This window comes from Artemia franciscana, chromosome 4, assembly GCF_032884065.1.
Source record: "Artemia franciscana chromosome 4, ASM3288406v1, whole genome shotgun sequence".
NCBI classification, from domain to species: domain Eukaryota; kingdom Metazoa; phylum Arthropoda; class Branchiopoda; order Anostraca; family Artemiidae; genus Artemia; species Artemia franciscana.
This window is the reverse complement of record NC_088866.1, coordinates 56,348,341-56,364,765: the sequence shown is the minus strand read 5'-3', so window position 1 is coordinate 56,364,765 and position 16,425 is coordinate 56,348,341. Positions and strand designations below refer to the sequence as shown.

Here is a 16,425-nt window from a genome sequence, read left to right as displayed (position 1 = left end):
GAGCTTATTTGAATAGGTAATTGTTTTGTTTCGTCACAAGCTGTCTAAAATGTGTATTACTGCGTATATTAGGATTCTGATGATCGCATATTGTTCCTTTGTCATTATTAGAGCAGCGCATCCATTTTTTAGCTTTTTAAAATCCCCCTCCAACGAGACTAAAAATGCGTAAAGTGGGCAGGGTTTTGAAGCCGATGGAAATGTTGGGGTAGGACAGTATGAATGAATAGTGACGTAAAACAATATGCAATCATCAGAATCTAGCTATATGCAGTAATTTAAGAAAATAAAAAAAAAACTCACAAAAAAAAATATCCTGCCTTCGAATTTTTAACACCACAGATTCTTCCCTTGACTACCCACAATTTCTGGCGAAAATAGGGTCGCAATGATAAAACATCATAAAGATAACAAACAAGGCTTAACCAATCAGTGAAAAGTAGGTCATAAACATCAACCTACAGTTCAACCAATCAGAATACATACCTTGCTCCGCTTTCCGCGGGGCTCATCGCCTAATTCGCTTCGCTCGATACGTAATGTTACTATAAGCGAAATCGGATGTTCGTTTTGTTAAACAGCTGACTAATTTAAACTTGAAAGTGAACGATTTTGGATATTCACATTAATGGATGCGTAAGTTTTTTAATTATCTTTCGACTTCTTACTAAACAGAAATTACCAGTGATAATCGGAATGAGTATTTAAAATATAATTTAATTCATATTGTACAACCCCAACTTTTCCCTCGGCTTCAAAACCCTGCGCACTTAACGTATTTTTAGTTTGCCCCATGGAGGACGAGAGTCAATCAGAAATGGATGCGCTTCTACAGTTAACATTTCTAAGTACTATAGTATGGAAACTATACTGCAAAGCAGCATAGTTTCCAGTTTAGACAGCTTGTGACGAAACTAAACAATTAAATTTGAATAGAAAAACGTTATGAAAAATATTTCAGGCCCTATAGTTAAATTAAAACATTTTGGGAGGCTAGAAATGAATTATTGTGAATCATTAAATTTGAAACACCTTCATCGTTATGAGCCAATAAGAGCCACCGATCAATACTACCCGAACCAGCCCCTCCCAATAGCCGAACTCGGTTACAAAATAAACTTGTACCCCCTAAAGTACGAACTAATCGTTACGCCAGCTCATTTGTGCCTTTCTTCACATCATTTTTTAATGCTGAGTCGTAGTGTGTGATTTTTGTTTAAATGTATGATTTTTGTAAAAAAAAAACTGAATTTAGCTATGCTACGATAGTTTTTAAATATACCAATCTCTCTCTCTCTCTCTCTCTCTCTGAAGGTGTTAACATCATACGGACCAATCTTTGTGTTACTTTAATCTTTTCTTTAATTTTCAATTTGTATAGTATTTTACAAAACATTCCAATATATAATTCTTGTAATGATACTACTGAATTATATGCTAAATTCAATACTTATATGCTAAAATAAAAAAATCAAATGACTAAACTTTTACAGATAATTTAATACAGTGCAAGTTCTATACTTATACAGCAAGTTGTTCGTCCAGAATCATAATCGGTTTCCCGTAATAAATAATCCGTGTGCATTTGCGGAAGTTAGTGGGTTGAACCATGGAAATGACAACAAACACGGCGTTTTAAACAAGAATAAACAAAAAAAGGAGACACCTAGTGATTTTACCAATCGATACAATAAGATCGATAACCAAAGATAGTAAACTAGGGTCAAAAGCTGGTTTTGTTGGGAATACGTTTTAAATTTGGAGAGTTGATGTACACCCTAAGAAACTTTGAAATGATTGTGTGTAGGAATTTGTCCTCACAATATGCTGATCTATAATGTTAACTGCTGAGTGACGCTGCCCAACTCTATTGGGAGTATCTACATTTATCTTCCTTTTCCAAGGCCGATTAGACTTAAACCTGGGGGGGATTATATTTATAAATTTGCGTTATTTCTTCAACGTCAAGTAAATTTTCGTTTAAAAATCATCCAATAGACCTCTTTATCGATTGTTTATCGTGATTGTTTATCGATTCTTGAAAATTAATGCTGAAAATAAGAATTACTCAAAAATGTCTCGATGACAAAAAAAAGTCTTTAAAAGGTCTTTAAAAAAAACAATCTGCAAGGAATAGATAACAGGCAGCATGTGCTTTGGCAATTTTCTAGCGCATTTTCTTCATTTCCATCAACTAGTTGTCGCCAGCGCTTCCATGCCACCAGTAAACTTTCCAAGAGTTTGAAGCAGCAGCGAACACTTTAGGTGAGCCTTCTCGAAAGTGTAAGAAATAGTGTTACCAGACGTCTGATATATTATGGCGCAGCCATAAAAGCGAAAATGCACAGTTTTCAAGCAAAAAACGCCAGAACTGTAATTTTTCAAAACAGAACTCTGGAAAAATGCCCTGATTTGATAAATTCAATGTATAACCATCTGAAAAAAGTGGTTAAATGGCGCAAATGCGTTCTGTCTGAAAGCAAGAGCTCTGCTTCTCTATTGTCATTCTGGTGGCTCTTTAAGTGCTTGTGGCTGGAATCGTAGGGATATATCAAACAGTTCGCGGTAACGAACTGTAGGTAAGGAGCGACCCGTATAAGTTCCATCAAGTTTAATCCTACCCATCAAACGTTACGAACCTGAGAAAATGTGTCTTATTTTCTAAAATAGGGAGTAACACCCCCCAAAAGTCAAATAATCTTAATGAAAATCGCACCATCTGATTCAGCGTATCAGAGAATCCTATTGTAGAAGTTTCAAGTTACTATCTGCAAAAATGAGGAATTTTGTATTTTTTTATTTTTTTTTTTTTTGCCAGAAGAAAGATCATGAATGCGTGTTTATTTGTTTTTCCCCAGGGGTGATCGTATGAACCCAGTGGTTCTAGAATGCCAAGAGAGGGCTCATTCTAACGGAAATTAAAAGTTCTAGTACCCTTTTTAAGTGACTGAAAATATTGGAGGGCAACTAGGCTCCCTCCCACGCTCATTTTTTCGCAAAGTCACCGGATGAAAATTTTGAGATAGTCGTTTTGTTCAGCATAGTCGAAAAATCTAACAACTATGTCTTTGGGCACGACTTAAAGCCCCCAGGAGAGGGGCTGCAACTTACAAACTTTGACCATTGTTTACATATAGTAATGTTTATTATGAAGTGTATAGACGTTTTCAGGGGGACTTTTTTGCGTTGGGGTAGGGGTTAATGGGGGGAGGAGTTTACGTTGGAGGATTTTTCCATGGAGGAATTTATTATGAGGTGAGAGAATTTTCATAAAAGGGGCGAAGGATTTTCTAGCATTATTTAAAGAAAAACAATGAGAGAATAAATAAAATAATAATTTCAACTGTAAGTAATGAGCAGCATCAAAACTTAAAACAAACAAAATATTACGTATATAAGGGGGTTCGTCCCTTCCACAATACCTTGCTCTTTACGCTAAAGTATTTTTAGTAATTTCAATTATTTATTCTACGGCCTTTGTGATTCAGGGGTCATTCTTAAAGAATTGGGACAAAATTCAGATTTAGTGCAAAGAGCAAGGCATTGACGAAGGGGCGAACCCCCCTCATATGCGTAATAAAAATACACAAATATAGAAGTTCGTTACGTATATTTATTACTAACGAAACGCCTCGCTCTTTACGCTAAAGTTTGACTCTTTGTCGCAACTCTAATTTTTTAAACAATAAGAAACTTTAGCATACAGTGCGAGGCGTTGAGGAGGGGACAACCCCTTTCATATACGGAATAATTTCTGTTCGTTTTAAGTTTATGTCGCTCCTTACTTATTTTTTTCTTTAATTGGACTAAAGACTACGGAACTACTTTAGTGAAAATTGAGCGGTGTTGGCGAATTGTATACCTAATAAGTTTTTATTTTGGACTTTTTGTTTAGAATAGCTATTAAAAATAGCCAATTATTTCTATTTAGAACGGCCCTAGATCTGTAGTTAACAGTCTCATTAATCGTTAAATACTAACTTTGGTGGAAAAAAAGATGACTTGCCCAAGGGACACATAACGCTGGTCAAGACAGATACTGCACACTTTTTAACAAAGGGAAGTCGAAGACGGAGTGTACTTACTGCAGACAAATGAAGGTCAGAGAAGGAGCGACACAATATCGAACATAAAGGATTTGGAGACCCAGCGTCCACATTACAAGCGAAAGGGCATTGGAGACGCAGCGTATGCACTATTGACCATAAGGCATAAGAAGCGCTTTCTGGCCCCCAAACAGAGCGGACGCATTGCTGTCCGACAGAGTAAATATTAGGCACCCGTAATATTGACTGATGAAGGTTGGAAACGGAATTTAGGTACAGTTGACCAAAGGGTCCACGAACGATAGCGAGTAAAAAGAAACGTAAAAAATGTTTATGTTTGAGACTTTAGAATAAGGGGAGTTGGAGGGGGAACGGGACTAAAAGATTTACTTTATGCCCTTCAACTATACAGATTGAGAACCGACGTATGATTGCGGACAGTTTCACTTGCCTTGGTAGATTATTAGTAAAGACGGTGGGAGCATTGAAGATGTTCAAAGTAGAATAGCCAAGGCTCAGGGTCTGTTTTCACAGTTAAAAAAATTTTACAAGAAGAGGAAGACAAGTCTTCAAACCAAGATTAGAATATAAGAAGCTACAGTAGTCAAATATGCCTCTAAAGCATGGCGCTCCAAAGAGCAGATGAAGATTTGCTAGATGTTTTCCTGAGAAATTGCATACGGATTGTTCGGGGTACCCGGCTTACTGACCATATTTCCAAAAGTAGACTCTATGAAAAGTGTGGTTCAATTCCGCTTTCTAGGGCTATAATGATAGAAAGGTTCAGATGGCTAGGGCACGTTCTGTGGATTAAGGATGACAGATTACCAAAGATTGTATTTTTCGGCCAACCGTCTAGGGCTAAAGAGAAAGCAGGTCGTCTGCAGTTGGGGTGGGAGGATGTCATAGAGAAAAATTTAAAGGAAATGGGAACTTCCTGGTAGGGAATAAAAAGGGAAGTTTTAAATAGATTGGGATGGAGGAGGAGCGTGCGTAGCTGTGTTGGCCTCAGGCGGCTTGGTGCTGCCGTGAATTGTTAGTAGTAGTAGTGTAGTGGTATAATTGTGATCTCAGTAAGGCGTCAGATCTGTAGTCGACAACTTGATACGAAATCACTACGTCAAATACTATCATCAAAACGCAATCAATATGTTTTTCACTTGACGAGAAAAACAAATATCATTTGTAAAATATCCCCTTAACGTTTTCTTACTTTGAGCTTCTTTGCTACAAAAATACCATAAGATAGGCAATCAACAAGGTTATACACATTGAAAACATCATTTGTGAAGTATGCACTTACTTGTTTTTATTAAGAAAGTCATAATGCGATCACAATAGAAAAAAGTCAAAGACAGAGCGTTTGCACTGTTGAACGAAGGGTTTTGTAAAGGGAAAAAACTCAATATTGACTAAAAGGGGGCCAGAACTGAAGCATGCGGGCTGCTGACAAAAGATAGTGGAATGAGGGGCGTATCATAAGCATTATTTAACAAAAAAGTTTGGAAAGGGAGCAAACGCACTGATGACCAAAACAAAATTGAAGACGAAGCGTATACACTGTTGACCAAAGGGAGTCAGAGACGGAATTTATGCATTCTTTACCAAAGGGAGTTGAGGACAAATCTTGCGTGCTGTTTTGCAAAGGAAGTTCAGACAAAAGGTACGAGCTATATCCCTAAAGGGCTCGGAGACGAAGCGCCTACGTGTAACTATGCAGCCTTAAAAAAAAGTTAACACAAAAAATCAAGCTGCAGATTTATAATAGTACATATAGACTATAAAACACAGTTATCCTAGAATAGCAATAGAAATTACAAAATACAACAAAATAAAAGAAGAGTGGTTTTTTTCTAGAGAGGTGTAATGTATTTTATGTGCCTTGGTATTTTTCAGCATCAAAAGCCTTTCGGGCTTTCTTCAATTCCTCATTCATAGTCAGTAGATCTTTGATCCTTGCATATTTTCGTGCATCTTTTCGAACGAGAAAAACCAAATCTTCCACTTGTACTCGACCTTGTCTTCCAATCTCCATAGCTTTATGAGTCTAAGAAAAACAACAACAAAAACTACAATCAGTAAAATGAACATGGTTAAGCAAAAGATAATTTCTTAAAGCACATTGGTATGCCACACCCAAATATACGCTTTGTTTTTCAGTATCTTTGCTGGCCTTAAAAAAAAAACCTTTTTGATCGCTTTTTCATTAAAATTTTTAATTATAGTTAAGTGACACAACTGACATTTTTGATGATTTCAAAAATGTAGTTATTTATTCACCTTTTTTTAGAAATTATGCAGCAAGGTTCCTCCTTTGGATGAAACTAAAATAAAAAGAATAATACCCGCTAATTCTAGATTCTTCCAAAATATAACGTTCGTTACCACGCCCATTGCACCAAAAGACGCAAATATTTGAAATATAGACACATAAAGTGCTTAAAGATATTGTTAATCTTGATTATTGTAAGAGTTAAGAAAATAAACCAGTCTTTATCATGCAGCAAAATGGACCGTGTGTAAAGGCTTGTCAATAGTTGTTTTCGCTATAGCTGTTGATTTGCCATGATCCAAATAGACAAAAAAAAAAATGTATTATGGATTACTCGGATAAGCTATTGTTGGGGAACGCTTCCCAGACACTGAATAAATTAAAATTAAAGAGAATAAAAAACAAATTAAAAGTAGAATAAATTAAAAAGAGTAATGTCGACTCTGGGTTAGACATAGATTCTATGGTATTCCATCAAATGCGACAGGTGAAATAACAGCAAATTGACAAGAATGTTATATCTTACTAGAATTATGGTTCAAGCTAATAAGCATGTAAATCTGATCCCATAAAGGTGTCTCATTTCTATGTAGAGCAAGAATTGTCCAAGCTACAGAAATTTTAGACACATCAGAAAACATAATTTGTCTTCTATTTACATAAAGAGACCTGATTCAACGTGTTCAATTAAAAACACCATTATACGTTGCATGGTAAATTAGCTTCTGTAGAAACATGGTTAGTAATGGGGCTTATATGCAAAAACAAGAACTGATAGAGAACAAATGTCACAGACGACAAGAAATTGAAATTGAAATTGAGAACAAATGACAGAGACTGATAGAGAACTTGTTTTATCAAGAACTGATAAAACAAGAACAAAAACAGAACTGATAGAGAAAAAACTGAAATCAGCACTTATACTACAAGACTAGCGTAATAACGAATTTCAACATTCAGCGATCGCTAATACATATCATTTCTCATTCAGACGTCATCAAGAGGGGATAGCAGCCTTGAATTTAATCGATATATCAGTGTTAATACCCTGAAGAGGTAGTCGAAGTAACTATTTAGTTTAAGATGCTTTTGCAGACACAGTACGTCACCAGTTTCGCAAAGTGTTCATATAAAAAACAAGCTTCCAATTAACATCTTCATTAGCATTCTATGACATTATTCTGATACCATTATTCAGTTAGTAGGCTACAAAAGCTTCTGTGGTAAAGGGTATTTACAGCTACAGCCTGGATGATGTAAATGAGAGCGAAGGGAAACCTTGCCACTCTTTGGCAGGGTGAATCGCAGTTACTTGAATGCCCCTATTGTCCACAATAGGAGCAGTGAACATGAGCTTTACATGCAGAGGATATATGTTCATAGTCTTAAAACTAATAAAATTAGATAGGCAAGGGTAGTTACTCCGGGATTTTAATCGACTCTTGCTCCATAAGGACAGAATTTGAGACGGCAACAATTTAGTCATCTTTATAAACAATCAGTTCAAAAGATCTGATATTTCAAATATATGAGGCTCTTTCACCACAATTAGTCCCTAAGCTCTTCAAGTTCTTCATAGGAAGATAACACTTGCAGCAAAGTAACGAACACTGCAATGCACAGAGTTTTGATGTGAGGCTTCAAGAAGCTACTTTTGATATCCTTTGAATTTGCTTTGGCGGTCACGGCACTTCTGTCACTGGCAAAAAGTCACTAGTTTCTTCTAGGTCTCTGCTCACTAATAGCTGACTTGGGTCTCAACAGAGGCCGTTTGTGTATTCTTTTTGTTTCTTCGGATTCCTCATTAGTGTTATCAAGCAAGATGGTTTTGGCATCTGTACTGGAAGGGATAGAGAGGGAAGAGAGGATACGTTGAGTCTGCACAAACTGTCCAGTTTGTCAAATTTCATACACAATTTGTAAACTTAGAGATTAACGTAGCACTCATTTTTCCCGAGATAACGCCCACCCCATCGATCACAAACCATGGTTGTGCCACTTCTCTCAGTCTTTTCAATAATCTTCAAAATGTATAATAAAAATTATAATGTCACAAACAGCCTTAGCAATATCACAACGGACATCCCCAACAAATTGAGCCATAGTTGAAAAAATAAAAATACTGGGCACCAAAATAGTTCATCCGTATGCATTCCAGACACCACCAATGATTAATTATTTCTCAATCAATTAGTATTATTATCAAAAACGTGGATGAAATTAATCCAGAATTTACTTAAGAAAAAAAGAAGGAAGACAAACCAGTTTCACAACAACATATTCAATTCAATCCATAAATTAACTTAGATCATTACAGGTAAAGAAAGTGGAAACTAGACCTCCGTTGCCTGTGCAACGGGAAGTGTTGCAGCAACTGTGCCCTGTTCCTTAGGGCACAGTTGCGGAGCAACACGTGCAACTGTGCCCTACGGGACACAGTTGCGGATCAACAGTCTCCATTATGTCCTTCAGAGGACATTTTTCTAATGCGGCTTCGATTGTTATCTTGAAGCATCTTTGATATGTTATATAGCACTACTCGATAAAAATAAAATAGACATCAAAATCGAAAATTTAAGAAAATTTTCAAAAATCGGAACGAGATTGACTTTTCCGGAATTATTTCCGGGAAATCTGTAAGAGCTACGGAGTTTCATGCTTCAGTTCTCGAAAACATCAATAAAAGTTCTATATGAGTTCATAATTATTTTATCTCTAAAATGTTTACTTCCGAAACTAGGGCCGTCTTAACTTGACGCCAATTCGAAGTATTATGTTTCGAGACGCACATTTCGGGAATTATTTCCGGGAAATCTGAAAGAGATACGGAAATAACGTCTTATAGTTTTCTGCTTAACTTTTGATGGTCTAAACTAGGAAAATATAAAACAAACCAAATTCACCAAAAAATTTAAATTGCCCCGAGGGCATGACAAAACTTCCAAATAGAAAAACCCAAAGAAGGAATTTTATTTCGGAGAAACTATTGTAAGCCTTAGTTGTTAGGAGATCGAGACCTGTCGAACCGCGTTGGAAAAAAAATTCTAGCTGGTCCAGAACAGAAGTTACATCTAGAACGTCGAAACTTCGAAAATTATTTCTTAGAGAACGAAGCAACTTGGTATATAGAACACTTCACTTCTTCTTGCATACTTTTCATAGCACTACTCGATAAAAATATAAGAAACATCAAAATCGAAAATTTGAAAAAATTCCAAAAAAAATCGGAACGAGATGGACTTTTCCGGAATTATTTCCGGGAAATCTGTAAGAGCTACGGAATTTTGTGCTCCGGTTCTCGAAGAGACAAATGAAAGTTCTACATGAGTTCAGCATAACTGTATTTCTAACAAGTTTATTTCCGAAGCTAGGGTCGTCTTAACTTGACGCCAAACATCGAACGCAGAGTTTCTAAGAAAAAAACGGTTTTATTTTTTTTTTATGTACAACTGTTAGAAATTTTAGGAACTTCTCTGGAACATTTTTACTCTGTTTCACGTTTCCCTTCCCTCTGAAAAATCTCAAATTTTCAACTCTTACCACTTCGGAGCTACAGGTCGCTGATCACGGTGAAAAAAAAAAAAAAAAAAAAAAAACTACGAAAGCAGTAGTGTTGCTCCGCAACACAATGAAATATAAGCCAATTATGTTGACCCCTTTGAAAGTCGTTTAACTTTAAATTCTGAATCGGCAAATAGGCTTATTTCTATATGTTATAATTCAAAAAAGATTCAGACGAGCATTTAAGGATTCCAGTAATTCGAAAATGAGCTTAATGTAATTATTTAGTTTATCATTTGACACTGAAACGATGGATCACGGATCCTCAATCCTCATACCCTGAAAGAATTATCCCAGGGGTAATAATCATACCCAAGAAACCCCCCAAATAAGTTTAGGCTACTTTAGGCTTAAAATAGAATTTTTTAATTCCAGACATATTTTGAACTATTACTTCGAAACTGGAATAACATTATATCATACAGAAGTTGATATTCTGAATATCTCGTGATTATCTGTCGACCGAGATTCTAAGATCAGGGTGACCCAAAAATTGGAATCGATTTGGCTGCTTTACATCTATTAAGAATAGAATGATCGCATGGCCGCGCTTGAGTAGGAAGCAAGATTAGTGGTTGATTTGGTGCTAAAACCAGACTTAAGCAGAGCTGTGTTTTATCACCGTTTAGATCCATTAGTTAGACAGATTTTGTCCTAAAGAACACGGCAACGCTGTAGGATAGGAGGAATACTGAAACAAAACCTGTCATACAATAGTACAAAATACGGTTATGTCTCTTAGACTAGTAAATGATGTGATAAAACCCTCCTAAAATTAGTGTTACACAAATGACATAAGCGACCAACATTAATAATTAACATTTAATTGAACATTAATATTAAGAAGATTAAATCGTCTAAACTAGCAAAGAATACCAAGATCACTGTTAGAAAAAAGATAAGGATACTAGAAGTCATGGTATTGGAAACAGTCAAATTAGATTCAGAGATGTGTTCCCGTGGATTGCTTGTCCTGTTACTGTTACTGTCTGTGTAATCATCCAAGTCTTTGTTTCATAATTTTTTATGCATCACAGATTAACCTTTTTTTCTTTTATTTCTCTGTTCCTACTCCCTAAATTATGTGTATGGATGATAAAGTGTAAATGATTAAAAAGATAAAGTGTAATCATTTAATTTCAAAATATTTTTTTCCTACGTAACAGACTTTCTATCTTAATAGAAAACAATATATATATATATATATATCTATATATATAAAAATAAGTTGTGGATGGATGTGTGGATGGATGTGTCAGGTGACGTCACCTGAAAAAACTGGATCAGGTGACGTCAAAACTGAAAAAACTAAAAAAGGCAAAAACTACAAAAAAAACTAAAAACTAATAAAAAAAATAAAAAAGCTAAAAAACTAAAAAAACTAAAAAAAGGCAAAAACTACAAAAAAAAACTAAAAAAAAACTGAAAAAACTAAAAAAAGGCAAAAACTACAAAAAAAAACTAAAAACTAATAAAAAAAGTAAAAAAGCTAAAAAACTAAAAAAACTAAAAAAACTAAAAAAAGGTAAAAAACTAAAAAAAATAAAAAATAAAAAAAAACTAAAAAAAAGGAAAAAACTGAAAAATAAGCTAAAATAAAGGTAAAAACCAATAAAAAACTAAAAAAAAAAAGGAAAAAACTAATAAATGACGACACTCAAAGAGAAAAAAAGGCAAAAACTAATAAATGACGACACTCAAAGAGAAAAAAAGGCAAAAACTACAAAAAAAACTAAAAACTAATAAAAAAAATAAAAAAGCTAAAAAACTAAAAAAAACTAAAAAAAGGCAAAAACTACAAAAAAAACTAAAAACTAATAAAAAAGCTAAAAAACTAAAAAAACTAAAAAAAAGGCAAAAACTACAAAAAAACTAAAAACTAATAAAAAAAATAAAAAAGCTAAAAAACTAAAAAAACTAAAAAAACTAAAAAAAGGTAAAAAACTAAAAAAACTAAAAACTAAAAAAAACTAAAAAAGGTAAAAACTAAAAGAACTAAAAAAGAAAAAAATAAATGACGACACTCAAAGAGAAAGCGACCAGGACAAAAGGAATGTTCGATTAGCAATCAACAAAGCACCGGGACACAGGGAGTATAAAAAAAAGAAAAAAAAAGGAAAAAAATAAAGGAGAAAAACAAAACTAAAAAACGAATGTATATACAGACCGGTACACCGGGATACAAATGACGACCGGGACACAGGGAATATAAATGACGACCGGGACACAGGGACACAACTACAACGGGGACACCGGGGGAAACAGGGGGATATAAATGACGACCGGGACAAAAAAACTAAAAAGAAAAAAAAACTAAAAACTAATAAAAAAACTAAAAAATCTAAAAATCTAAATAAGCTAAAAAAGAAAAAAAAAGGAAAAAAATAAAGGAGAAAAACAAAACTAAAAAACGAATGTATATACAGACCGGGACACCGGGATACAAATGACGACCGGGACCCGGGACACAGGGAATATAAATGACGACCGGGACACAGGGACACAACTACAACGGGGACACCGGGGGAAACAGGGGGATGTAAATGACGACCGGGACACCGGGACAGGGAATGGTCGATTAGCAATCACCATCAACAAAGCTCAAGGGCAATCATTAGAATCATGAGGTATAGATCTGAATACAGATTGTTTTCCCATGGACCATTATATGTTGCATGTTCAAGAGTCGGTAAACCTGACAATCTATTTATATGCAAAGACAATGGGACAGCAAAGAATGTTGTATATTCGCAAGTTTTACGTAGTTAAAACCATATATATATATCTATCTATATTCACAGGTGGGACATAGGGACACAACTACAATGGCGCGTAACTATTATGGCGCGTAACGACTTACGCGCGCGGGGGGGCTTGGGGGGGGCGCGAAGCGCCCCCACCAACTAGGTGTTGGGGTGGCGCGAAGCGCCACCCCAACAGCTAGTATATATATATATATATATATATATATATATATATATATATATATATATATTGGTATATATATATATCTATATATATAAAAATAAGTTGTCTGTGGATGGATGGATGGATGTGTCAGGTGACGTCACCTGAAAAAACTGGATCAGGTGACGTCAAAACTGAAAAAACTAAAAAAAGGCAAAAACTACAAAAAAAACTAAAAACTAATAAAAAAAATAAAAAAGCTAAAAAACTAAAAAAACTATAAAGGTAAAAACCAATAAAAAACTAAAAAAAAAACTGAAAAAACTAAAAAAAGGCAAAAACTACAAAAAAAACTAAAAACTAATAAAAAAAGTAAAAAAGCTAAAAACTAAAAAAACTAAAAAAAGGTAAAAAACTAAAAAAAATAAAAAATAAAAAAAACTAAAAAAAAGGAAAAAACTGAAAAATAAGCTAAAATAAAGGTAAAAACCAATAAAAAACTAAAAAAAAAAGGAAAAAACTAATAAATGACGACACTCAAAGAGAAAAAAAAGGCAAAAACTACAAAAAAAACTAAAAACTAATAAAAAAAATAAAAAAGCTAAAAAACTAAAAAAACTAAAAAAAGGCAAAAACTACAAAAAAAACTAAAAACTAATAAAAAAGCTAAAAAACTAAAAAAACTAAAAAAAAGGCAAAAACTACAAAAAAACTAAAAACTAATAAAAAAAATAAAAAAGCTAAAAAACTAAAAAAAACTAAAAAAACTAAAAAAATGTAAAAAACTAAAAAAACTAAAAACTAAAAAAAACTAAAAAAGGTAAAAACTAAAAGAACTAAAAAAGAAAAAAATAAATGACGACACTCAAAGAGAAAGCGACCAGGACAAAAGGAATGTTCGATTAGCAATCAACAAAGCACCGGGACACAGGGAGTATAAATGACGACCCGGGGGAAACAGGGGGATATAAATGACGACCGGGACAAAAAAACTAAAAAGAAAAAAAAACTAAAAACTAATAAAAAAACTAAAAAATCTAAAAATCTAAATAAGCTAAAAAAGAAAAAAAAAGGAAAAAAATAAAGGAGAAAAACAAAACTAAAAAACGAATGTATATACAGACCGGGACACCGGGATACAAATGACGACCGGGACCCGGGACACAGGGAATATAAATGACGACCGGGACACAGGGACACAACTCCGGTACACCGGGATACAAATGACGACCGGGACACAGGGAATATAAATGACGACCGGGACACAGGGACACAACTACAACGGGGACACCGGGGGAAACAGGGGGATATAAATGACGACCGGGACAAAAAAACTAAAGAGAAAAAAAAACTAAAAACTAATAAAAAAACTAAAAAATCTAAAAATCTAAATAAGCTAAAAAAGAAAAAAAAAGGAAAAAAATAAAGGAGAAAAACAAAACTAAAAAACGAATGTATATACAGACCGGGACACCGGGATACAAATGACGACCGGGACCCGGGACACAGGGAATATAAATGACGACCGGGACACAGGGACACAACTACAACGGGGACACCGGGGGAAACAGGGGGATGTAAATGACGACCGGGACACCGGGACAGGGAATGGTCGATTAGCAATCACCATCAACAAAGCTCAAGGGCAATCATTAGAATCATGAGGTATAGATCTGAATACAGATTGTTTTCCCATGGACCATTATATGTTGCATGTTCAAGAGTCGGTAAACCTGACAATCTATTTATATGCAAAGACAATGGGACAGCAAAGAATGTTGTATATTCGCAAGTTTTACGTAGTTAAAACCATATATATATATCTATCTATATTCACAGGTGGGACATAGGGACACAACTACAATGGCGCCAACAGCTAGTATATATATATATATATATATATATATATATATATATATATATATATATATATATATATGAGTAAATTACTTATTTGCTCAGTGGGATTCCGTATAACAATGTTCCGAGAATAAATGGACTCGTGTTAATGTTATAGCTTTAAACAATAAAATATAATTGCTCTAAATATAACGGAGATTACCCCTGCTATGCAGCTCTTTAGACTAGATTTAAACCTTACAGGACAATACTTCAATTTTTTTTTTAACAAGAGAGGGCCTGTCACCCTTTCAGCACCCAAAATGCAACCTAACCCATAATAATCACAGCAGTATGCACCAAAGTTCATTTATATAGTTCTCTCTAAAAAAAAAAAAAAAAAAAAAAAAAAAATAAAAAAAAAAAAAAAAAAAAAAAAAAAAAAAAAAAAAAAAAATGAGGAGTTGACTTAAGGGGTTGGGATCAGACTGATTTTTAGCATTTTCCCTCATATGGATGAACACATACACTAGCAACTAGCAAGAAAGCCTACTTCTTCAACCCGACAGAAATAAAAAAAACTAATATGCTAATACATGCACACTTAATGTATAGAGATTACCATATCGGTTACATATTCTATGACCAAGTCTTCCAATAGGTCAACAGATTCTGTATATGGATTTTGATCGTCACCAAACCCGTACATCATGCATCTCAGCTCTTTACTGAACCACCTTCTTCGGCCAGAAGACGTCGAACCATACTGCAATTCTGCTTCTTCTTCATCTATATCCTGAATTTAAAATTGTTTTAGCCAAATAGAAAAATAAATTAAACAAAATAGGAGTTTCAAAAGTTGTTCATTCCATCCTTGTTTACTAGTAAGTTCTATGGCTGACAATGCTCCTTCAGTTACTAATAAAATATATAAAAAGACAAAAGTTGTTCATTCAGTTACTGATAAAATATATATAAAAAAAGAATTTATACAAATAGAATTAGTGAAAATTCAATTGTTGCTTAAAGTCAACTAATTCAAAATTAACTGAACAGTTCAACAATGTCAAATCAACTTCAAGGCAGGGCAAAGTAGAAGTTACAAAGTAAATCTGCAGTTTTGTAGGTCTCAGTATTAAGCATATGCTTTCTTCGTTACTTCCAAAATAAATACAATACGTTATTCTAAAAAGTTACAAATACAGCAGGAGTTATCATTTTCTTGCTATAATATTTTAACTTGAGAATAAATGGTCTTGTCATAATTATACAAATACAAGGGGAAAATGTTGAAATTTGGATTCCACTCTGAGTGCCAATTTGTTTATCCTTCAGGACTGTTTATTATAAAGCAATCCTGAAGCCTAAACTCACCAAAGAAAGAATCAAATCAATAGTAAAAGAGAGGGAAAATCAAACAGCAAAGTATTCAATGTTTCCATGCAACAGAAGAATAAAGAAAAGGGAAAGAACTACTTCATTTAATGATACTACAGCAATATTTATATGAATGAGGTTGTAATTGATCAACATCAGGAAACAACAGCCAAAACCAACAAAACATACACAAAAAAGCCAAAAGTGGATATAATATAATCCATTTTACAGCAAAAAAAAACAAGTCGGCTTTTTTATTTGCCCTTACATGGAAAGAGTTCCATCTAAGATTAGTCTAGATAAGGCCATATGTGAGATCAACCTTCATCCTCATTGATATGTAATATAAACAACGGCATGAATCTTGAAAATATCTTCCATCTCCCTTTTGCCTAGTAAAAATTTCAGTTTTTACAGAGATGA

The 16,425-nt window shown here is 34.1% G+C and overlaps 1 protein-coding gene and 1 long non-coding RNA gene across 2 annotated transcripts in view; both read right to left on the bottom strand.

The window, feature by feature from the left end:
- Positions 1-16,425, bottom strand: part of LOC136026645 (uncharacterized) — a 580,251-nt gene that overhangs the window by 273,341 nt on the left and 290,485 nt on the right. The gene's annotated exons all lie outside the window — the stretch shown is intronic.
- LOC136026640 (transcription initiation factor TFIID subunit 13-like) lies at positions 5,793-15,440 on the bottom strand. Its single transcript, XM_065703372.1, has 2 exons — positions 15,248-15,440; positions 5,793-6,093 (listed from the first exon to the last, which is right to left on the bottom strand). The coding sequence occupies exons 1-2, from the start codon at positions 15,335-15,337 to the stop codon at positions 5,920-5,922; spliced, it is 264 nt and encodes an 87-aa protein (XP_065559444.1). The 5' UTR covers positions 15,338-15,440; the 3' UTR covers positions 5,793-5,919.